Genomic DNA, 19,513 nt, shown 5'->3' with positions numbered 1-19,513 from the left:
CTGTATTTTCAACAATCCAAGCATGTTGGATTGTTGAGCAATTCTAAGCAAAGTATGCAAGGTTTTTAAGATTTTAAAGTATATTGTGTGCTATGACAAAAAAAAAAAGTAAATAAAAATAAAGCAGCAGCTTGTAGTTCTAATTGCACACAAGGCAAATAATAGAATAGTACAATTATGATATTTGTACAAAATATGCTCGTATAAGGGTATGTTGATAAGGGGCATAATATAATGATAAAATAACAATTTAAGAGAATTATTTTCTCTAACACAGTGAAGTATTAGTTTAATTAGGGAAGGATGTTACGTGGTTGTTAAGAGTGGTATTAAATATAGTAATGATCTTAATGATGTATTAGTTTATCATCATGATAAAAGTGAATTCTTTGTTATATATATGTGTGAAAAAAGCAGGGTTTTTTTTTTATTTTTTTAAAATTTATTCTCTTTTCAGATATTTATTACATTTGTGCTATCCTGTCATTTGCCTTTGTATTTGTTGCGATCGGCATTCCATTGTGGTGGAAGACCACAGAAGTATATCGGGTACCTCTACCTTATGGAGAGATAGAATATCTCACCAGTTTTAAGGTAAGTGAAAAATAATTTGGAAATTGTAAAGATTTTGTAGGAAAAACAGGGGGATGAAAAGTGGCTAATACTATAAAGAAAATTGAATATATAATTAGATTTTTAAATGAATTGAATTATGGAAGGAGAATATTCTGTTGATAGTTTGTGAAACTTATTACAAACTAGTCATAACAAATCAGTACAATAATCATAAAATTCAACACATTGCTAGTTGTTATAGGAATTGTTTTTTAATTGATATTTGTTAAATTTTTGGTAGAGAAACTAGGAGGAAAATCTTTTATTGACAATATTGTGAGTCACATCTGGGCCAGTAGTATTAGTATTTGTAGTGGCAAATGATGCAAGAAAGCAAGCTTATACAGCAATAGCAAAAAAAAAAAAAAAAAAAACCTTCCCATATCATCAGTCCATCTTCTCTAATAGTTGGGCAGTTTTTCCTTGAATTTATTTAAACCACCCACTTTTACAATACCAGGTGGAAGTTTGTTTCAACAATCAATGAATTACCTGCTGACTGAAGGCAAATATCTGCACATCTGTCCTACAGCCATTCTTCTTCAGTTTAAATTTATGCCCCTGTGTGTAATGTGAGCAGGAGAATAGTAAATACATTCATTTCCAAATGCAAACTTGCATCCATACGAAATGCAGTTTTTGTGCCTCAACACGAATATGTGTCCATTCAAATGTGGTCAGTAAATGAGCACTGGAAAAGGAAAGGCACATGAAATGAACAACTGAGTGATATTGGCACACTGATTGAACCATGGGCTATTGCATACCAGCTGGAATTTTGCTTAGCATCAATTGCGCTGTCTAGAGAGTTCTATAAAAACTGTATACCTGGTTAACAGTTTCATATGTTCTTTGCTTATGCCGAGGTTATTTTATCTTGTTTAGTATTTTCCACAAGAAGAAAACGTAAACATTTTTTGAAAATTATGCTTTTCGAATTTTAATTCTTTATTTGTGAAAAATAGAACACCATCCTTAACTTTGGATGGTGTTCTATTTTTCACAAATAGAACCCATAAAACTTTGGGTAAAGTGTTTCCTATAAAATTTTAGCCTTAAGGGTTTTAGTGGATCCACAGCCCAGGACATCAGGACTGAAAAGAAACAGGGGTGGACAGTATATTGAAGCTGATGACATTGAATCAGCTCTTTATATGTCATCTCATGCTGAAATAGAATTCTGTTCAAGTGATGCAGATTCTGAATCTTGTTCAAATGCATCTGTTGATGTTAGAATGCTACAAACAACAGATGCCAGTGTTACTTGGAGTGATGACTCTTCACATGAAATCCATTTACTAAAAAGTGCTGCCTACTTTTTCCAGCACCCCGATAGAAACATCCCAAGGCACAGGGATGACCCCCACAAATATAAAAGGCAGCGAAAGCGTTAGAGGATGAAATGCTGATGATAAAGCAGTATTGAATTGAATTGAATTGAATTGAATATAAACATGTTTCATGAAAAACAGTGAACTGACACAACTTTTTTAGGGCAGTATTTTTGCATTTTTTCCCTTTATTATACAAAAGAGCATATGGTATTTTGGATAATTTTCTATTAATTTTTTTGTGGAAATTTCAGTCCTTCAATATTTTTTTGGGTTATAATGCATTTTAATCCAGAAGTGGAATCGTGTGGTATTTTCACTCCCACTCCTATAAGAATAGTTTGCAAAAAAAATAACATAATAAAAAATCCAATTCTGCTATACTCTTGAATACCTTTTAAAAACATACTGAGGAATAGACTAATGGTGCCAAAATATATTTAAAATTACTTGCTTAAAAAAAAAAAAAAAAAAAAAAATTTGAAATGCCCTGGGATGAATTTTACTCCAGGTGTCTACTCGCTTAACTTTTTGTAATCAGGCAAAGTGCCAATGATTTATGCATCTAGTAAAAAAAAAGTAAACCAACAATTCATGCATCTAGTATCAGTTACCAATCGCTAAAGTGTAGTTTCAGTTTTGCTAATGAATGCTGCCTGTGTTGTGCTTTTTTCTTTTCTTTTCTTTTTTTTTTTTTTTTAATATCTTCATAGGTGTTTTACAAATTTCTCTGGAATTGTTTACTTTAGAGTTACAGAAAAATTATAAATTTATTCCATCAATTATAGAAATTCTATCAAAAATATATTTGATGGAATTTCATTTTTATGAACATTTTTCATCTGGTTTTTTTGAGAACACAAAAATATTTAATTAATTAATTACATTTTTGGTCCTTTTATTGCATTGCCTTGTAAAATTATAATTTCATTTTATTTTTCACAGATCTCTGTGATATGAAATAGACTGCATTTTATAATTGGTGTATTTTAGAGAATTTTCCTATTTCATTTTTCTGATAAGTTTGAAGGAGGGGGTGGGGCAGATCAAATTTATTCACTTTTTTAATCTTGACTGTGAACACGCTTTTGCTGGTGGTAATGTTGTAAGTGTGGCTTTCACTTTGTTGAGTTCTGGCTATGACAACAGAGAAAAGAACTGGGCAGACTGACAGTTGTCAGTTGCCCTGACCTGTTTAGTCAAGACAGTCTCTTTCTGCAATTAGTCAAGTGAGATTTAGTATTCAGAAAAGAAACAAACTAAGCTTTCTAATGTGTCATTTACTCTCCTTTCCAGTAGTCCATGCAGCATCATGGCTTAATATGCTACCTGAGGGAAAAACCATGAAACCCTTCCCCAGGTATATAACACAGACTTGGCACGTTTGTTTGTTTGTTATGTTTTTAAATAGCAAGTACACAAATTGTATATATTTTACTAACAACACATTTTTACAATGCTTTCAAAACATATGAACATACATAATTTCAGGAACATTGTTGTTTATTATATATTTATTCTCCTTACTTTTATATTTGCAAAATCATTGATGTTGTTATCACAGTGTAATGGTGATGCCATCTCATGTTTGATTGCCAATATAGCTTATCTATTAACCTGTCTTGTGATGTGGTTATTCCTAAGTAATTCTTAATAAACCTTAATTTATTAACAGTTAATAGTGCACTGTGATGTGCATCCGTTATGTAGCAACAGTGGGAATTTCTTTTTTCACACATTTCATCATTACTGTAGATCAGTATTTCTCAACCTTTTTTGTTATATGACCTACCTAAATCGTAAAAATAAAGTGCAACTCACCTAATTAATTGAAAAAAAAATATATAAAATAATAATTGTAAAAAATTATAATTTTTTAAAATAAAAAATCTAATTGTAAAAAAATACCTAATTCTTAAAAAAATCAGTAACTCATCATTTTAGAATTTATATTTACAGCCATAGAAGAAATCATTATTTTGGCTTATGAGTTTTTCATATGAAAGTAAAAAAAAAAAGTACTTATTTGTTATTATATGTTATGTTTTATTTTATTTTTAATATGAACTTTGTAGCTTGTGAGTTACAAAATGAGTTTTCACAACATGTAGGTACGAGAAACACTGTTCTGTCCCATTTATCACACAGCACTAAAAATAGCACACTCAGTGTGAGTGCATTGCAGTACCTCCCCTCCCTTAATGACTGTTCATAAATTAGTTTTAGCTTGCCTAAAAAGACTTAAAACTGCTTGCTCCAATCATTCTTTATGGGCCCCGGTTATGTGCTGAGTTTAGATTAGTTGAGGCCGTAAGGTACTGTGGAATTTTGGGGCCACTATTGCTAATAATTTTCTGCAAATGAATGTATATTTCAACTTTTTGGGCTCCCAAATATTGGGCTCCTGTGCATGTGCCTACGAGTAAATGTGCTGCTTGTCCATGGTGGTGCCTCTGTATGCTTTGCATATGTATGCAGAAGACATACATGTGCAAATGTATATGATGTATATAATGGAGGGTATATGATAGTAATGCTATGTACCCTATGCTTTTTTTGAGCAGATAGTATATACTTTCTGCTTTTTATTAATTACCATTTGCATGGATGTTTTACTTTTACATACTACTGTATGCTTTCTGCTTTTTTTTTTTTTTACAACTACAGTCCTGCATGTATGTTATGCACTGACCATTGTTTGAAAGCACTGATTGGCAGTGATCAAAAACTTTACCTTGCCATCCTTTGAAAAGTAACTCAGGTGGTACTTTTCAAAGGATGATATGGCTAAAATATATATTGCATCTTCTTTACCACTGCACTGTTGAGGTCCCTATTAGGTCATTTTCAGAGGCGAGTTTCATTTCCTTCATTAATTGTATTAAAAATCTCTGAGAGTACATTGCATAAGAACACTGTGGTGCAGTCTTTTCATTAGCATTGCTTGCAGCTGTGCCTTCTGCTTGTTGGACCAGCTCTATAAGGTGTGTTCGTTTGTTAAAATCTCATCATGAGAATTAATGACTTATCTGTATCAATAACCTCATTAAAATTAGACTGTTCTGCACACTGTTCAATGTTGCAAATTTGAGCATATTAGGGTTGTGACCAAAGTAAACTCCTAAGCAGCAAGTCTCCATGACACCTAAAAAAATTTATTCTGATGCTTAATATCTCCAGTGACACTCAGTCCTGTGGTAGTGAAATTCAACAATAAATTATTTATTTTCTGCATTGGTTTGTATCTTGCAAAGCACTGGTGCAGTTTTCAACAAATATACAGTATATTGGCCCTCTTATTGTGGACACTAAGCTAAGCTATCAGCGGTATTTTCTTTTGTCACGAACATTCTTAATCGGTGTATGATAAAAAATGGTAGCTGTACACCAATTTGGATTCAATTTTTGTTAAGACAGCGTGAAATTAAAATAGTTATTTAAAGAGGTATGTTGTTTTCATTATACAGTGCATTTAATAAATGGTACTGTAAGTTTGTAAGTGGTTTTGTTGTGATTGTTTTTTTGCTATGTGAGGGAGAGACCCATTTTTTAAGTAAAAAAATACATGCATATAATGAAAAATAAAATTATTTGCAGTGCACCATGTACAGTACTTATGGGTTATTAGCAAAAAATAAAACATAAATTTAATATTTTTTTAAAAAATATATATATTTCTTAAACTACTTTACAAAAAAAGCATCTAAATACAGTACAAAGTGCTCTAAAAGAAATGAAAAAAAAAATTAATTTAATAAGTTTTGATACACATAAGACTTATTGCGAATAGAGGTTAATACGAAAATTAATGAAATTGGCAAATTTTCTTTGTGCACTTCAACCTTTCTGTTCATTATTATATTAGATATTAGAACTAGTTCACTATTTAAGTTTGCAGATCCTCTCTTTGGCTTCTGCATTTCATGTCTTCTACTTATAGCAGACCTCACGAAATGTCTCATAATTATTAATTTACTGTCTAAGAGACAGCCTGCAACTTTTACGATTATTCAATTGCCACAAGTATGTTTGAAAATCTGAGAATATCACATCTGTTGGCCTTAGTTGTCCAAGCTTATAAAGGCCAAAATCAAAGAATTTCTGTGAAATTGAGATCCAGAATAATAAAATAAATTAAAACCAAATTAAAATTTAATAAAACAAAATCCAGTAATACATAATTAGATGTAGAGGATATTTTATTGAAAAAGTAATAATGGGTTTTTGTTTTTTTTACACCTTTTTTTAATTATGATAATTGGGTAGAAAAAAAGGCATAATTTTTCGAAAACCTATCTGTTTCCAGCAGCTCAAAATTCTTTGACTAGTACTTTGGATACCCTCATCTCCAAGTCTTGACATTGGGACCTCTACCTATTTAAAAACTATGGTCATGATTAGTTGTGCACTTAGTTTTATGTATCACTTTATTTTAATAGGATTGATTTGCAGATTTAGCCCTTTAGAATACCATGATATTCCTTTTGATTCACCTCTCCTCCAAATGATTGATTTTTTGAATAATTGTAAATTCAAAAGAATTTTCATTTTATTTTTATTTTCATTTTGAGTTTGGTTCTTGAATCCACAAATCAAATTATCTATATCTGGATGCATGTGTCTCTAACCACCTAGAGAAGTGTCCAGAAAGGCTCTTATTCTAAGTTGGGCACCATCACCTAGATGGCACTGTTTTGAAGCTATTTGGCCTCTAATTGGTGCCATCTGGGTAGTGGTGCTCGTTCTCAGTTGAACGAGCACCACTTGTTCAACTGAGAACGAGTAAGTGACAGTAGACTTCTCTAATGGGGCAATGTTATATATTCTAAGTGTAAAAGGAAGCTAACTCATGAAATATTTCACAATTTGAGATGTTATAATAATGTTGCTTAACATACAAACTTCAGTTTGTCTTAAAATTCAGCTATGTAGGAATGATGCAGCTTCACAAAACAGTATCAAAGTTTGAGGCTTTCTGTCCTAAAATTCTATTAGTCAAACACTAATTTGAGTTTTTAAAAAATTTTTTTTTATTTAAGATGTGGTTTAATGATTTTAGCTCATTGTAGGCTGTAGCAATCATTTACATATGTATAACTTCAAATTATAGCTTAATTAATGCAGCACAACGTGGGATGGAAGTTGACATGAACCCCAAACATCTTGTTTATCTAGATAACACTGCATATATTCATCATTCGGCCCCAAAACCACTGAACTAATTGCTCTTCTTCATTTACTTTTACTTGGGCTCATTTTAACAATCTATTTTCCTTTCTGTAACAGCCTACTTTGTATAGATTATAATTTTCATTTTTTGAAAATTGCAATCTATAGAAACAGAAGTTCAAGCCCAGTGCTTCCAAATTTCTTTTCCCTTTACAGCCCCATCCCAACTTATACAGTAACTACTAGAGCACTACAGTCTCCATTAATATTTTGTGTTTGGATCTACCATAAACAACATATGCACACTGAGTAATCAGTTTATTATATACACCACCTGATAGCAAGTAGCACTTCCTTTACCCCTCAGAACAGCCTCAAGTTAATGGGACATGGATTTCATGTGTCAGAAATGTTATACAGGAATGCTGCCCATGCAGATCCAAAACCATTTGCATCTGTAATGTGTTCACTTGCCACTCAAATTAGCAATTATTGCATTTCCGAAAATTTAAAATCATAGCATAGTGACTTTAAATGCATGCACAGTTCCAGTCAAGTGGAAATGGACTTTGTCTTCAAAGGAATATCTGTGGCCACTTGGTGTCTACCTCCATTTATGCTAAGAAGTTGAGATCAAATATTAGCCAAATTTCTGCATCACCCACTTGCTATTGTCATTCACAGTGAAGAATCACACTGGTAGAACCACAAAAATCTTTCACACCTTCATTCCATTGCATACAGGTCATCCAGCTGCCTTGCTGCTTGCATATATGCTGGTATTGGCTACTGCTGCTGATATCAGTACAGTACTGTCCATGGATCTCTCTATTACTGCAGCAGCAATATCCTCAACTCTTGGTTGGGGAGTTTGCATACTCTTCCTGGCTTCATTCCCAGACTTCCTGTTTCCTCCAGCTGTGCAATCATTTTTTGACACTCTGTAGTATCATCAGCTCTTTTATTGGTGCTTGTAAAATCTCTAATCCTGAATTGCTGCTGCAGGAGCACATTGCTTTCATTCTAGTAGTAGTTTCAAAATATGCTCTTGTAAAGTGAGAAGGTCTGTGCTCTTAGCATTATAGTATCCACATCTGCAGCAGCTTACACCTTCCATTTCATATTTATACATGAGCAGTCAGATAAAGTCACTCATAGCACAACTGCACTCTCCTAATGGCAATTTTTGGAACTCATTTTGTTTTTTATATAATCCAGATTTGGTGCATTTCTTCTATTCCAGGCATCTCTAAATTTGAATACTTTAGTTGTGGCTGCCTAGTATGTACATAAAATTTTGATATTTTGTGTGCTTAATAGTTTTATAAACTTGAAAATAGTAATGATTAATAATTTCATGTTTATATTTTATTTTTATAATTTTTTTATTTCAAATTTTTCTTTAAAAAAAAAAAAAAAGTACATTTAATAAGTAAGCGATCAAGCATTTGTATATTCCAACCAGAATTTTAAAAAAATTGAGAATTTTTCCAGAAATAATAAAGGTTGAGAACCTGTCAGGTTTCGTGAAATTTTTTTTTTATGACTAGGGGCAGGGTGCAACCATTGCCAGATTAAGAAAAATAACCACAATGAGAATGAATTGTTATGAAGCAATAAAAAGTACTGAAACCTACATCATCTGATCAGTTGATATGTAATATTTCCACAGAAAGGGTTAGGTTGGTAAAAGCTGATTATAAGGAATCACTGGCTAAGAGAGCAGATGAATACAATGGAAAATAAAAAGAATCAGATCACACTCTTACATAATGGAGATGGGAAAATATTAGTTAATCCTGCTGATTTGTTGCTGAAGAATTGAATGGGTACTTCTCAGTGAATCCTTTAAAAAAAGTGGTTGTGAAATTAGTGATATTAAAATTGTAGATTATTTATTGGAATAAATTTTGAGCCTAAAGTCAAGTAGTGCAACTGGAGTTGATTGCATATATGAGGGTGATTCAAAAAAGAATCATTCTCACCTACTTCCACATCGCAGAGTCATGATATTTTGTGCGTAGCATCATACATATCTCTGTACTAAAGGTGTAAAATTTCAGCCGTGTGTCATAATTTATTTTTCTCTTACAGAGCTGAACATATGACGAAGTAGCATCATGGACAAAGTTGAAGCTAGAGCTGTAATCCGGTATCTGTTCTTGAAGGGGAAATCTCCTAAAGAAATCCACGATGAGATGACTGCTGTATATAAGGATAAAGCCCTATGGCATTGTGAAGCACTGGCATAGACAGTTTAGGTGTGGTCGGACATCAGTAGAATCGGAGCCCATTCCAGGTCATCCCCATTCAGCCATTGATGGCAGTACAATCAGAAAAGTGGCGCCTCCGTAGTCGGGTGGGCAGGAGCAGCAGTGCATAGCACACGCTTCTTGATTAGACCAGGGTTTGAGCCTGTGACCACCAAATACGGAGGATGCGGAAAGGTCAGGGAATGACCACCGCATATCCAGGAGCAATATGGCCTTAGTTGCTAATGCTCCTAAAAACCAAATAACAAACAAACAATCAGAAAAGTGGAGTCGTTAATCATGGAAGGTCGCTGGATATCTGTGCGTGAATTGTCCCAGGAGGTGAAGATTAGTGTAGTGTGGACTCTGCTGTCTACAGTCCTTCATGACCAACTCCATTTACGGAAATTGAGTGCAAGATGGATTCCCCGATTATTGACTGGTTTCCAGAAGACTGATCAACAACAGAAATCACAAGAGTTGTTAGCCCTGTGCCAAAAAAAAATGAAGAATTTTTCTCTCATGTAATCACTCTGGATGAAAGTTGGATACACAATTTCGACCCTGAAAGTAAAAAGCAGTCCATGGAATGGCATCATGGTTCCTTACCCCCCCCCCCCCCCCAAAAAAGGCAAGGATCCAAGCATCAGCAGGAAAGGTCTTGCTGACAATATTTTGGGATGAGAAAGGCGTAATAATGACTGATTACCTGCCGAAAGGTAGAACAATTACAGGTGCCTGTTATGCCAACTTACTCACAAAATTACAGGAGAAAATCAAAACATGTAGGAGGGCATGCTGTTCAAAGGTGTGAGAATGCTTCAAGACAATGCCCCAGTACACACTTCTGAAATTGCAACAATACAAGCGGCCACTTGTGGATATGAAATACTGCCCCATCCAGCCTACTCACCCGATCTTGCACCATCGGACTTCTTGTTTCCTTCCCTCAAATAATTTCTTTGGGGGGCCCACTTCCCTGACGACGAGACACTCATTTCTGCAACAGTCATGGTTCAAAAACCAACCTCACCACTTCTACAAAAATGGTATCCGTAGCCTCATCCATCGATGGGAAAAATGTGTAACTAGGTAGAGAAAGACTAAAGCCAGTGCCAAGAATCAACAGGCTAGCACCTCTGCAGCTAGGTCAGGGTGATTCTTTATTGAACCACCCTTGTACTAAGCAATTTTGAGGGCTGTGGTAAGACAGCACACTGAACCATTAAGATTATTTATAAGAGCATCATTTGACTCAGGGGAAATTTATTCTGCTTGGAAAAGTGTCAGTATATCACCAATACATATGATACATTTAAGAGTGAAGTGGGTAACTGTTTGACAGTAATTCTGATTACAGCAGTACTGAAAATCACAGAAGTATGAGTATTAGCGATATAACACTAGTCAACACAAAATGTTACGAAAACAAAAATACCTAATATTGACTAATTTTATGTTGCTGAACATGAAAATAGTGTTAAAATTTGTCAATTGGCTCTTGTTTTTGAATTACAGTTGGGATCTCATATTAGCGAGTTACTCTACATCAGGGGTTGCCAACCTTTTCATGGTCGTGGGCTACTTTTAATATTAATTAAATGTTCGCGGGCACCAAAGAATAATGCATTTATTAAGGGTTTTACATTGAAAGAGAAACTAGAAAATTAATACATACATTATATACTCTGTCATACATAATGTTATTTTATGATTTTACTTTTTTAAATAATAAAATTTAATTAAAATTAATGTTAAACTTGTGATTTCATTTCTTCAGTTATTGAACGAAAATCTAGAGTATAAGATGAACGCCCAGCTCAAAAACAATTAGATGTGCATCTGTAAGTCTAGATCTGTTCTTTGACTTTATGAACTTCATGCTAAGAAATAATGACTCACAGAGGTACATTGAACCAAAGCAAGAGTCTGGGTGCGAGATTAGCCTGTGCAGACATTGCTCCTTAAAGCTCTTCAAACAGAGAAGTTTTTCCTGATTTATTTTCTGCTTTATTAGTTTAAATTGTCATATTAACTTATTTTCTAGAGTAGCTTTATATTCCTAGTTACGATACTTAGTTTAAAGTTTAACAGAGATTTCGTAGATATTACTTAGTATCGGTAACGGTATCAAATCCACGTGTCACAAATTGAACGAGAGGTCTTTTAACCAAATTTAGTCGATTTATTAACCAATTGTTATATCAAATTATCTTCTATAAGTAGATTATAGACCTAGTCAGGATCCTTAGTTTATTCTAAATTGAGATAGCGAGATTTTGAAGCTAATCAATACTTACGAGTCCGTAGAAATACCGTTCGTGAATTCCCGCCATTTTTACACGATAGCATAAGCTTAGTGTAGTATACTGCATAATATAATATTGTCAATTAATCAGTAAATCTATTAATCTTGATAAACTTTATTGTCAATTAAATTGTATTTTTAACTCTATAAATATATATAACGACTTAATCGTAACAAATAATTAATACATAACTATAGTGGTACACGTGATACGGAAGTTGTATAAAGGGAACACTAGATACCGAAAAAAAAAAAAAAAAAAAATATATATATATATATATATATATATATAACATAACTGTTTTGGGATATAACTTAAGGATTTAATTTTTGTTTTAAATTTTATTGAATTAAATTGGAATCATGACTCTGACCAGAGCAGCAAAGCAAAAGGCTCAAGCTAATGGGAGTGCTGTGGTTCAGGGGAGAACTGAGGGGGGCAGTTGCCCTCTGAATCACAGTCTATTAAAATGCACTGTTTGCTTGATGTTTGCGAAGCAGTCGGGTACGGGACATGATACTGCCAAGGGGGATGTCTTTGTGTGTGCACGATGTAAGGAGTGCAAGGAAATCAGGCGACAACTCAGCGTTGTTATGGGCCTTTATGAGACCTTGAAGGACAGGGTGGATGCCCTCGAAGGAAATAAATTGAGGGGCCCATCAAGCTCTCAGCTGCCCACATCAACGCCAGAGCTTGCACTTGGTCATCAGGCAACACAGGGGCAGCCCCCTAGGCAGAATGCGCTGGTCCCACAGGAACTAGTAGTTGTTGGTGACTCTATTGTCAGGGAAACGGGGAACATGCTTTGTAAAAAGGATAGGTGGAATAGGACCAGGGTATGTCTGCCAGGGGCAAAGGTTGATGACGTTGTAGAGCGGATATCATCTTTTAAGGGCACAAAAGGTGATATAGTTGTACACATTGGCACTAATGATATTAAGAGTAGGAGACCGGCGGAATTACTTAGCAAGTACAGGTCACTGTTGAAAAAAAGCCGTGAATTAGGGTTGAACTTGAAAGTGTCTGCAATTCTGCCCAGACACGATAGGAGGGAGTATATGATGAGAGCCTTGTCGATCAATTCGGCCCTGGAGGGATTGTGCAAGGCTCAAGGGGTAGAATTTTTTTCAGCCTGGACTGTACTTGTTAACAGGAGAGATTGCTTCTACAGGGATGGGATACACTTAAATAGAAAGGGTGCAAGAATTTTTGCTGATGCTGTCGAGGCAGTGTTAGGTGGGTCGGAAAACTGCTAGTTGGGGGGGATACAAGGACTAATAGATTAACAGTAGCCACTGGCAGAGGTGGAAGTGATTCTTGCACTGCTTCTATTCAAATGAGCAGAAGTCTGAAAAACAAGATGCAGGATATTTCAGAGACTGCTGGTAGTCATTGCGTTACAAGTAAACACATGGGTTGTGTTAGGGTAGCTAAGAATAGAAACAGGTGCATGTATACCTGCTTGTACACCAATGCTAGGAGTTTGGTAAATAAATTTGATGAATTTGAGGTATTGCTCAAAACATCAAAGGCAGATATTGTTGGGATATCAGAGACGTGGTGTCACACAGATATAAGTAATGCGGAACTGGAATTTGGGGAATACAATGTATATAGAAAGGATAGACAGGACAGGAGGGGAGGAGGGGTTATGCTATTAATTAAGAAACACATAAAGTCAAAGGAAGTGAAGCCAGTTGACATCGATGGACAGGGCAGTGTCGAGTCAGTTTGGTGTGACATAAGCATAGGGAAATCAAAATTGAGAGTAGGAGTGTGCTATGGGCCTAATGACTCTGATGAGTATAATAATATATTGTACAGGGAAATAGAGTGGGCCAGTAAATCAGAGAGTCTTATAATGGGGGATTTTAATTTCCCAGATATTGACTGGAATTTGTGAGTTGGTCACTCGCACACTAGCAAGGCTTTTGTGGATTTATTGGATGATTGTTTTCTACATCAGCATGTTCGTGAGGCAACAAGAGGGAGCAATACTCTTGATCTGATTATCAGTAGTGATTCTTCATGCATTAAGAACCTGCAGATAAATGAACCACTAGGTGGCAGTGATCACAGTGTGTTGAAGTGGGATTTACTCAAGGAGGTAACTACCATCAGAGGTAAAGGGAAGGGTTTTTGTTTTCGTAAAGGCGACTATGATGGTCTGAGACAGTATTTAAATTCTATACAGTGGGACCAACTGATGATGTTACCAACAGCAAACTCAAAATGGGAAGCATTCAAGGAACTAATCTTGGTGGCTACCAGGCTTTACATACCAACTAAGAAATATTGTTCAAGGTTTAGGCCTAAATGGTTGTCAGATGGACTAATGAGATATGTGGCAGAGAAGAAAAATGCATGGGATACATACAAATTAATGGGTGACATGGAAGCCTATGATAGATATAAGTTGGTCTGTAACCAAGTCACAAAGGAGATTAGGCAGGCAAAGGCAGACTACGAAAAATCCTTGGCAAAGGATGCAAAGAAAAACAGAAAGGAGTTCTTTACATACTTGAACTCGAGAAGGAAAGGGATGAATCAGATTGGTCCACTGGATATTGATGGTTCAACAGTTGAGGATCCTGCTCAGGTGGCTAACAATCTAAACGAGTATTTTGCATCTACATTCACGCATGAGGAGTTATTCAGGAAGGAGAATGATGTAGGTAAAGTAAACATTGGCAGTGAGCTGGATGATTTTGTAATAACTGAGAGGAAAGTGGAGGAGAGATTGTTGAGGATAAACATAAAAAAGGCACCTGGGGTGGATGGGATCTATCCAGTTATATTAAAGGAGGCGGCAAAGGAAGTATGCAAACCCCTAGCCATAATTATGAGAGCTTCTTTGGACTCAGGGGAGGTACCCATAGACTGGAGATGTGCAAATGTAACCCCAATTCACAAAGGAGGATCAAAGGCTGACACAAGTAATTATAGACCTGTTAGTTTAACTTCTGTTCCAGGTAAATTAATGGAGGCACTGGTTAAAGAAGCACTGCAGGATCATCTAGACAAGAATTCAGTTATAGCTCAGACGCAGCATGGTTTTGTTAAGGGCAGGTCTTGCCTGACCAATTTGATTGGATACTATGATGTAGTCACAAAAGAACTGGATGCAGGGAATAACTTTGATATCATATATTTGGATCTTAGAAAGGCTTTTGATACTGTTGCACATGGTAGACTGCTGCACAAATTGGAGCAGTGTGGCATTGGAGGCAAATTGCTGCTATGGATAAGGGGATGGTTGAATGGCAGAAGACAGAAAGAGTGGTAATCAATGGACACTGCTCAACGTGGACTAATGTTATTAGTGGAGTTCCTCAAGGTTCAGTGTTGGGTCCATTGTTGTTTTCGGTGTTTATGAATGATATTGATGATGGGATATCAAGTTTAATGTCTAAGTTTGCAGATGATACAAAGGTTGGCAGGGTCGTTCAGGACACTACTGACGCTATGCTGCTGCAACAGGATCTGGAAAGGTTGAACAGATGGGCTGAGAGGTGGCAAATGAAGTTTAACATTGACAAATGTAAAGTACTACATATGGGTAACAGTAACCCCAGAGCAATGTATCAACTCTGCGGTACTACACTGACAGTGGTGGAGAATGAAAAGGACCTGGGGGTAATTGTGCAGGCAGATATGAAGTTCTCTGAGCAGTGCAGACGAGCTGCAAGAGTAGCTCATGGTGTCTTGTCAATGATATACAGGAATTTTTCTAGCAGGGATAAGGAGGTGATTATTCCCTTGTATAAGGCAATGGTTAGGCCACATCTTGAGTACTGTATACAGGTCTGGAGGCCTCATTTCAAGAAGGATGTAGAGCTGCTGGAACGGGTACAGAGAAGGGCAACAAGATTAGTAAATGGAACAAAAGGCTGCTCTTACGAAGAAAGGCTTAAGTTTTGCAAATTACAGAGTCTGGAGACTAGGCACCGGCGAGGTGATCTGATAGAGGTGTATAAGGCTTTGAATGGTTTGAGCATGCTCAATGCCAATGGGATTCTTCATCTTTCTCAGAATAATCACCTCAGAGGGCATAAATTCAAATTGAGGAAGGACGGATGTCGGATAGATGTGCGGAAATTTGCCTTTGGCCAGCGGGTGGTTGGTTGGTGGAACCGACTTCCATCACTTGTTGTTGAAGTTGATAGCCTAAACAAATTTAAAGCTCAACTGGACAGGTATTTCGAACGAACGGAGGGGTGAAATGGGAGAGGGTTTTTTTTTTTTTTTTTTGGCTGATGCTGAATAAGCTTGCTTCTTGCATCATATGCCTCTACTAATGCTAATGCTAAAAGAGTTCACCATTAGTGCTACATTTTTTAACAAAGGATACTTATTCTTGTCCACCCAATTCCAGAATTCATTATCTTTTTTATATGATTGTAAAAAAAATGTCACTTTGAAGGTTAACAATTTCTAGTTCAGTTTCTGCAATGTCTGTTTTTAATACATTTCCAATTCATACCGAAATCTCAGAAATATCTACATTATTGAAGGGATTCAGAATATATTTCACAACTTGTTCAATTTTCGTGAAATCCTGGAAACACCATCTGAATTCTTGCTTTAGCTGTTCAAGATGTTCCACAAAAGGCTGAATATTAAAACTCTTTTCAGTGGCAGTTTCGATAATAAACTCTTTCAAATATGGGAAGTGTCCAGTGAATTTTTTTCTTATGTTAGATTCCCACACAAGTTTAGTTTACCTCTGAATGCTCTGAATAAACTAAGCATTTCAGCAATATTCTTGTCTTTTCCCTGAAGTGCAAGATTTATTTAATACATTAAGTTTCAGATTCATATCTGTGAGAAATGCTAAATCCTGCAACCAAGTGTGGTCATTAAGTTGTCGATATTCTTCATTTTTGAATTCGAGAAATACTTAAACTTCGGGAAGTAACTCCCAAAATCTTTCCAGAATCTTCCCTCTACTTAACCATCGTACTTCGGTGTGCAATATCAAGTCTCAGTACTCAGATTTAACTTCTTTCAAGAAAGATCTAAATAGCCTATGCTACAAATTTTTAAGAACAAATGGAATTTATAATTTTTGTTACCACATTCATCACATTCTTAAAAATAATTACTTTTGCATAGAGTATTTCCTGGTGGATAATACAATGGTATGTAATTAGTGCCAGAAATAAAGTATCTTTCTTACACTGACTAATGAAACCGTTTCTGATACCTACCATCGGCGGTCATTGACTAGTTTTTGAAGAGGAATTTTGTTTTCAGAAGCATAATCTTTAAATGCTTGATAAATATCTTCTCCTCTAGCTTTGCCTTTCAACGGAAGAATTGTTAGAAGTTCCTCTTTCATTAAATTATCATAAAAACCATTCGAACTATGACTGCCCTTTGTGCTGTATCGGTTATGTCTGTTGACTCATCAAATTGTAATGATGAGTGCAAGATTTAATACATTAAGTTGCAAAGGTCACCTATCGACTGTGACCTTTTTTTTTTTATTAGACCGGGGTTCGAGCCCGTCACCACCAAATACGGAGGATGCGGAAAGGTCAGGGAATGACCACCGCATATTCCCCGAGCAATATGGCCTTAGTTGCTAATGCTCCTAAAAACCAAAATAACAAAAAAAAAAAAAAAAATAACTTTTTTTGAAATTCCCTCTATCCTCCTTTTTATAGTGTTAGCAGATAGTTGTAAAGTTGACGAACTAATGGCTGACTTATTGCTGAAATCTTCAAAAAAGGAATCTGCAGCGGACAACATTGCTTCCTTAACTAGTTCTCCATCCTTGAATGGCTTTTTTATTTTTGCAAGAACATAGTTGGGAACGAGATTAGCTCGGTCTGGGCAAAGTTTTTACAGCTTCAGCTAATAGAGAAGTTTTTCTTAAATTTTTACCATTTTATCGACTAAATTGGCATATTAATTTATTTTTTAGAAGTAACTTTATATTTCTAGTTATGATACTAGTTTATTTTGAACTTAGATAGCGATTTTATGGGTTATTACTTAGTATCAGTAAAACTTGCCGCAATTGTGTAGTATCGATACGGAATAGCACTACATCTATCTCGAACTTGATAGTGTAAGGTATATCGTAAAACTCGACAGCGTAATATGTAGTACAGTAGTAGGAATTTGTTAGCATAGTATAGTATTGGCAATTAATCAATTAAATTTATAAATCCTTTTATTTTTTATTTTAAATTAAATGTATTTAAACGGAAATCATGCCCCAGACTAGAGCAGCAAAGCAACTTGTGCAAAGTTGCGAAAGTGCTGTGGTTCGCGGGAGAACCGTAGGAGATGATTCTCCAACACATCACAGTCTAAAAAAAATGTACAAAATGTGACATTCTTGCAGATTTCTTTCTTGAACAGGACATGATCTAGCCATGGATGATGTCTTTGTTCGTGCTAGGTGCAGAGAATGTGAATAAATTAGGCACCAACTCAGCATTCTGATGGGGCATCTATGAAAGCTTGAAGAATTGGGTGTGGGGCCTATCAAGTTCCCAGCTGCCCAGTTCAATGCTAGAGCTCACTCTTATGTACCAGGCAACACAGCAGCAATCTTCAGGGCAGAATGCACTGGTCCCACAGGAGCTAGTTATTGTTGGTGACTCAGTTGTCAGGGAAACGGGAAATATATTGTGCAAAAAGGATAAGTGGAATAGAACCAGGGTATATATCTGCCAGGGGCAAAAGTTGATGACATTGTGAAGCAGATATCACCTTTTAAGGGTACAAAAGGTGATATCGTTGTACACATTGGCACAAATGACATTAAATGTAGGAGATCTGCAGATTTACTAAGCAAGCACAGGTCAATGCTAAAAAAAAGTCGCGAGTTAGGGTTAAATTTGAAATTGTCTCTAATCCTGCCTATACATGATAGGATGGAGTATATGATGAGAGCTTTGTCAATGAATTCGGCCCTGAAGAGATTGTGCAGGGCTCATGTGGTAGAATTTTTTTCAGCGTGGTCTGTGTTTGTTAACAATAGAGATTGCTTCTACAGGGATGGGATACTTAAATAGAAGGGGTGCAAGAATATTTGCTGATGCTATCAAGGCAATGTTAGGTGGGTCGAAAAACTGCTAGCTTTGGGGGGTTGATTCACAGATTAATAGATAAACAGTAGCCGCAAGCAGAAGTGGAAATGATTCTTGCACTGCTACTATTGGAATGAGCAGCAGCCTGGTAAGCCAGTTGCTGGGGATTTCAGGCAGTGTTGGGGGTCATGAAACAAGTAAATACATTGGCTGTGTTAGAGTAACTAAGAGTAAGAACAGGTGCATGTATACTTGCATGTACACCAATGCTACTATACTCCTAGCATTGGTGTACTTGCATGTACACCAATGCTAGGAGTATAGTAAATAAATTTGATGAATTTGAAGTGCTGGTTAAGACATCCAAGGCGGATATTGTTGGGATATCAGAGAGATGCCAGTCAGTCATAAGGGATACAGAATTGGAATTTGGGAAGTATAATGTGTACAGAAAGGATAGGAAGGGAGTAGGGGTTATGCTGTTAGTTAAGAAACACATAAAATCTAAGGAAGTGCATCCAGTTGAAATAGACAGACAGTGCAATGTTGAGTCAGTTTGGTGTGACATAAGCACAGGGAAAGAAAAAATGAGGGTAGGAGTTTATTATAGGCCTAATGACTTTGATAAGTACAATGAACAATTATACAGAGAAAGAGTGGGACAGTAAATGTGTCTTATAATGGGGATTTTAATTTCCCAGATATAGACTGGAACTTGTGGATTGGTCACTCGCACATTAGCAAGGCTTTTGTGGATTTATTGGATGATTGTTTTCTACAGCAGCATGTTA

General features: G+C 35.8%; 1 protein-coding gene across 1 annotated transcript in view; it reads left to right on the top strand.

Moving 5' to 3' along the window:
• Positions 1 to 19,513, top strand: part of PIG-S (phosphatidylinositol glycan anchor biosynthesis class S) — a 270,275-nt gene that overhangs the window by 20,614 nt on the left and 230,148 nt on the right. Inside the window, exon 2 of the mRNA XM_090389333.1 lies at positions 458 to 594. Within this exon, the coding sequence (XP_090245459.1) occupies positions 458 to 594 (137 nt within the window). The remainder of the gene's footprint in view (positions 1 to 457; positions 595 to 19,513) is intronic.

This window comes from Mastigoproctus giganteus, unplaced genomic scaffold (assembly GCF_048544385.1).
Source record: "Mastigoproctus giganteus isolate SK-2022 unplaced genomic scaffold, ASM4854438v1 scaffold_15, whole genome shotgun sequence".
Classification (NCBI taxonomy): domain Eukaryota; kingdom Metazoa; phylum Arthropoda; class Arachnida; order Uropygi; family Thelyphonidae; genus Mastigoproctus; species Mastigoproctus giganteus.
This window is presented reverse-complemented; position numbering and strand designations above follow the sequence as displayed.